At 36.7% G+C, this 6000-nt stretch overlaps 1 protein-coding gene and 1 long non-coding RNA gene across 2 annotated transcripts; one reads left to right on the top strand and one right to left on the bottom strand.

The window, feature by feature from the left end:
- Positions 1–538: 538 nt before the first annotated feature.
- Positions 539–1303, bottom strand: LOC145015650 (uncharacterized). Its single transcript, XR_013665987.1, has 2 exons — positions 1188–1303; positions 539–1072 (listed from the first exon to the last, which is right to left on the bottom strand). It is a non-coding gene; the product is annotated as an uncharacterized LOC145015650 (long non-coding RNA).
- On the top strand, positions 1125–3081 carry LOC145015649 (cytochrome P450 93A3-like). The gene is made up of 2 exons (XM_078974120.1): positions 1125–2228; positions 2296–3081. Exons 1-2 carry the CDS (start codon positions 1323–1325, stop codon positions 2920–2922), a joined length of 1533 nt encoding a protein of 510 aa, XP_078830246.1. The 5' UTR covers positions 1125–1322; the 3' UTR covers positions 2923–3081.
- The last annotated feature ends 2919 nt before the right edge of the window (positions 3082–6000 follow it).

Below are 6000 nucleotides of genomic sequence, written 5' to 3' on the forward strand. Positions count from 1 at the left end.
TACGAACATTAGACAATTACAATGTATATATATGATACAAAACGACGTAATATGATGAGTTTGAGTACCTAAGCTTATATACCCTTAAGGTTATATTCACTTTTCCCATATATATATATATATATATATATATATATATATATATATATATATATATATATATATATATGTCATTTTCTGTTAAAAGTTTTTTTTTTTTTTTTTTTTTTTTTGAGTCAAAATGAAATAATTGAGACTTTTATGTTAAAAAAAATCTTAGGACTTAAGTGTAACTTTTCCGAAAATATTGAAAATTTTCTGACAATTTTCACACTATTTAATGATAAACAATTCACAATTGTATTCTTTTTATTTAGTAGTCCAAAAAAATATTTGAATTTAAAAAAATATATATATATATTAACGATCCTACGATCCTACCGAAAAACGATTCCAGTAAGATCGAGATCGATTTACCTAAATAGGATCGTACGATCTTTCTATCAAAATCGCAATTTTAACAACCATAATCAAAAGCTAACTACTTTGCAATCAATAATTTAAAACAATCGACAAGAACTGTGGATAAGATTTTCACCAAACACCCAATGAGGCTAACGAGGCTAATGTGATAAAAGTCTTTTTGGGGTGGCAAGATCTTTTATTTATGGAATTAGAGATCTAAAAGAGGCATTCAACCCCTTAGCCCACCAAACTGCTCAAAGCTTTTAATCGTCGTAATAAAATTAATCAACGTGATTGATAAATTTCAAAGTAAATCCATCCAGCATGGATGCCTTGTCACTCAGTCAACACCATACAGCTTCTTTAATTTCACCAAGAAAGAACTCCGATTCAAGTGCTTCATTTTCCAAGGGAGAAATTGTTGTGAATATGGTTTTAATGAACTTTGGTCGTGTTTCACGTGAGTTGTAAAAATTTGTGGACAAAAAAAATCCAAATTTTGTTTTTCACGACAGAATTGGCTGTAGCACCCCACCATCTGATAACACATTTATTCTGGATCTCTTCTTTTTCCGAGGAAATATTTTGTGTTTTCGTCTCCCTCCACTTCCTATTGAATCCGCGATTTCTGTTTATAAACATTAAGTAGATAAACGAGAATTTAACTTGAACATTGAGGTAAAAAGATAATTAAAAGGCATTTGTTGCACTCAATTATTGAAATCAAATAGAAGTGTTCATACCCGGCCTAGTGGTGATGGCTGGACCATAGATGAAGATGAAGAAAATAATGAGATATTTTAATGGCGGCTTTGGAAAAATGTGTTTTCATTATCTTTAAATGGAGCATAGATTCCAATTCATGATTTCAATTAAACATGGCTGATGTTCAAGGTTACTTCATTCTCTTTCTCATAAGTGTCATATCCACGATCTTCCTACCGGTGTTATTCAAGTTGAGTCGTGCGAAGTCTAACCCTCGCATCCCACCGAGCCCATTTGCCCTTCCCATCATCGGGCATCTCCACCTTCTCAGTCCAAGCCCTCATCGAGCTTTTCATAAGCTTTCTCTCCAATATGGGCCAGTTTTTCGCATCTTGCTAGGCTCCAAACCTTGTGTTGTTGTCGGGTCACCAGAAACAGCGAAAGAATTATTTAAAACATATGAAAATGTCTTTCTAGACAGACCCCATAACTCATCCATGGATTATCTTGCCTACGGAGGCCGTGGCTTCATCTTTGCTCCTTACGGATCCTACTGGAAGTTCTTGAAGAAGATAGTCATGTCAGAAGTCCTCAATGCTAAAACACTGGACTCCCTCCTTCCAGTTAGGCGCGATGAAATTCATCGGTTTTTAAGATATTTATCGGAAAAGGCCAAAGTTGGGAAGTCGGTGGAACTCGAAGGGGAGTTGATGAAGATGACGAGCAATATTATGTCAAGAATGCTTATGAGCAACACGTGTACAGACGAAGAGGACGACACAGGGGACATAAGAAAGATAGTTACCGACATAAATGAACTCATTGTAACATTTAACCTTTCGGATCATATATGGTTCTTGAAGAATCTTGATTTGCAAGGGATTGGAAAAAAGTCAAAGCGTATTCGTGGAAGATTTGATGCCTTGATAGAAAAGATCATGAAGAAGCATGAAGAGGCAAGAAAGCAGAAGAATGAGAAGGGAGAAGTTAAGGACTTGCTCGATCTTTTACTCGATATCTCAGAAGATGAGCGCATGGAGATAAAGATGACCAGAGAAAACATTAAAGCCTTCATTTTGGTAATACTCCAAATATCATATCTTATCGGTTTTCGCTACTACTGACATATCTGTTATCAAATTGCAGGATATAATTGCGGCAGGAACAGACACTTCCGCCATTACTACCGAGTGGGCTTTAGCGGAACTTGTAAACCATCCCAACATAATGAGAAAAGCTGTAAAAGAAATCGAGAAAGTTGTGGGAAAAGACAGACTTTTACAAGAATCAGACATACCGAACCTTCCTTATCTCCAAGCAATCGTGAAGGAATCACTACGTCTTCACCCCGCAGCCCCAGTGATTCTAAGACATTCAACCGAAGATTGCACTTTGGGAGGTTATCTTATTCCAGCAAAGACAAGTATTCTTTTTAACGTATGGGGTGTTGGCCGAGATCCATCCTATTGGGAAAACCCACTTGAATTCAGGCCTGAAAGATTTGAAGAGAAGCAGTTCGATCTGAGAGGACAGCAGTTTCAGTTGTTACCATTTGGGAGTGGGAGGAGGATGTGCCCAGGGATTTCGTTAGGGTTGATGCTGGTTCATGTAACCCTTGGTTGTATGATTCAGTGCTTCGATTGGAAGGCTGGAAAAGATGGGAATTTAACTAGTGTTGACATGGAAGAGGGTATCGGGATCACAATTCCTAGAGCTAACCCTTTGGTTTGTGTTCCTGTTACAAGACTTGATCCTATCGCATTGTCTATATAATATGTCGAACATTGAGTTCAATTCGCAACAAGTTTTTCGGTTTATCCGCCTAGATATGCATGCCCTTCTACTTGGAACAGTCGTCAAGCATTCAAGGGTATTTGCTTCTTTGTATGTATTTTATGTTTTTGTGTCAAAATATATGTGAATATTACTAAATCTACAAAAAAAAACGTATATTAATAACTATTTTCAAAAAGAAAAATGACTTTTTTAGGATAATAAAATATTATTTTATTAAATATTTAGTCATTTTATATGATTTACTATTGCATTCGATCAAGTATTTCGTTCATTCAAGTAGAAGAACAAAACTTTAATTAGGCATTCCAACTTTTCTTTATAGATTACCATTAACTTTTGAGTAAATTACACAAATTGTCCATATGGTTTGGGGTCTTTTGCACGTTTGATCCATAAGTTATTTTTTTAACTTGGAAAGTCCATACAATTTGTTTTTTGTTGTACGTTTGGTTCCTGTCATATTTTAAAAGACTATTTTGTCTTTGAATTTTCAATTTTTTTAAATAACGTGGGGTAGGTAAGATAAGGTGAGTTATTTATTTATTTTTTTTAACTTGGAAAATCCATACAATTTGTTTTTGTTGTACGTTTGGTTTCTCTCATACTTTAAAAGACTATTTTGTCTTTGAATTTTTAATTTTTTTAAATAACGTGGGGTAGGTAAGGTAAGGTGAGGTGATGTTGAAATAGAGTTGGGGTGGTGTTTATTTAAACAAATTAAAAATCAAATGCAAAATAGTCTTTTTAGGTAAGACGGAGACCAAGAGCGCAGCAAAAACAAACAAGTTAGAACCAAACGTACAAATTAACCCAAACCATAGGGACCATTCGTGTAATTTACTCTTAACATTTTTATAAATAATTTATCATTAGTGTGGTTTATCTTCTCCCGTCAACATCATCCATTTTAAGCGACACACACCACCATTCATAATTGAATTTCACCACCACGACCACTCACTCCACAATTTAGCACAAAGAAACCAATTTAAATTGAGTTTCAACTTGCAGTAAAATAACTACAAACATCCTGCAGAAAAAGGAAAAAGAGTGCTAGGGAAAACCATATGGAGAGTGAACTGATCGGGAAAATGTGTGAGCAACGATATGAGAAATTTCAACATAGCAAAGAACTAGAAGAGGTGGGGTAGTTTTATTCTGCGTGGAAAGGATGAGACTAAGGTTGTGGAATGTTTTTTAAAAATTAAACATGCAAATGGTGTTTCCTTTATAAGGGCGCCATTAATATACTACTTTAAAGGATAATGCGTTTAGGAATAGTAACTTTTTATGTTTCATAGGTTAGCCGCAACGGTTTCCAAGAAGTTGTTAATTTTGGTCCCTAACTTTTATGATTCATAGTTTAACCACAACAGGTTCAAGAAGTTGCCACTTTTAGTCCCTTTTGTTTTATGTATTCCACTTTTTGTCCCTTGTATTTTATGTTTGCCACTTTTGGTCCATACATTTTATATATATCCAAAATTTAGCCATAAAAGTTTCATGAATCTGCCACTTTTGATCCCTTGTATTTTATGTTTGTCACTTTTGATTCCTTGCTTTTTATATATTAAATATTAGTCACAAATTTTTCAAGATTTTGCTACTTTGATCCCTTGCATTTATCATATATGACCTCTAATTTTTCTGTTGTTTTAAATGTACCAATTTTTGTTTCTTTAAAAAAACGTCTTGGAAAAAGGTTGTGATCATATACTAGTTAATATTAAAACTAACAAAGCTGTAACACCGAAAATTTTCAAAACAAATTTTTCAATTTTTATAAAACATAATTCCATTGATATTCATAAAACAACCATTTTAATTATCCAAACAAGACAATACAAAATCCCAAGATCATGATATCAAGCTCCGAATGTGTGTGTGTACGGATCAAGCCGGCGCCTTCCCGCGGTCGTCACTAGTACCTGAAATAATAACATCAACACTGTAAGGACAAGGCTTAGTGAGTTCCCCAAAATACTACATATAACACATATTAGCCACTCGAGGCTATAACTCTGTGGGTCCGTGCACCCAAACTCTGTGAACCCTCAGGTTCTAACTCTGTGAACCTTTCGGTTCTAACTCTGTAAACATGCACAGCATCAATCACATAGAAGTAATGCAGTACAACACATAACATACATAGCATACAAATACTCTATCACATAACTCCGGTTACCTACTCAAGGTAAAGTATAGTGAGAAGACTCACCTCGCGTGTCTCGGTAAATCGTAAACCTGAAATCGCTAATCACTCGACCTGTCGAGCTGTCGTCCCCCTATAGCACAATACACCTCTAATTAACACTTTCCCAACTAGGGTTGACCACACTATAACAAGTCAATCTAGGTCAACGCTGGTCAACGGTCAACGGTCAACTTTGACCGGACTCGGCGAGTACCCAGGCGACTCGTCGAGTCTGGGCGTGTACACCAATTTCCCTGGAATCCTCCCTTGACACGTCGAGCATTCCCTCAACTCGACGAGTTCCACCTGGCACGAGTTGTGGGGCCACCACGACTCAACTCGCCGAGTCTCAAGAACAACTCAGCGAGTCCAGTTAGACTCAGTCCACCTGTCCATTCTGACTCCCCCTTGACTCACTGAGTCCACCTTTCCCAACTCGGCGAGGCCACTCACAGTGTGGTCGGGCAACATTCATGCTACTCGCCGAGTCTGTTCTTCGGACTCGGCGAGTCCATGCCATGCACTGACTCAATCTTGCTCTAAAGGTCAGATTCGGTTCATTAATCCATAGATCCAGTCCCTCCAAGCTCATTTAGCACGTAAAGTTACAATCTTGATGCACATACAACCTCTATATGACCATATATGATGTTTATGACTCAAATACTACAACACAAGGTCAAAGACTCTATTGTCACTCATAAAGCTTGATGAGTGAGGCTCTCTGGACCTCTATGGATCCAGATCCATGGCCTCAACTCAAAGAGGGAACCAATGGGCATCAAATCATCCCATAAATGACCACCACAAGCCCTAAATTGCATCATGCTTCACTAAACAGAAAATGGTCCGAGATAATA

This window comes from Lactuca saligna, chromosome 9 (assembly GCF_052625555.1).
Source record: "Lactuca saligna cultivar CGN05327 chromosome 9, ASM5262555v1, whole genome shotgun sequence".
Classification (NCBI taxonomy): domain Eukaryota; kingdom Viridiplantae; phylum Streptophyta; class Magnoliopsida; order Asterales; family Asteraceae; genus Lactuca; species Lactuca saligna.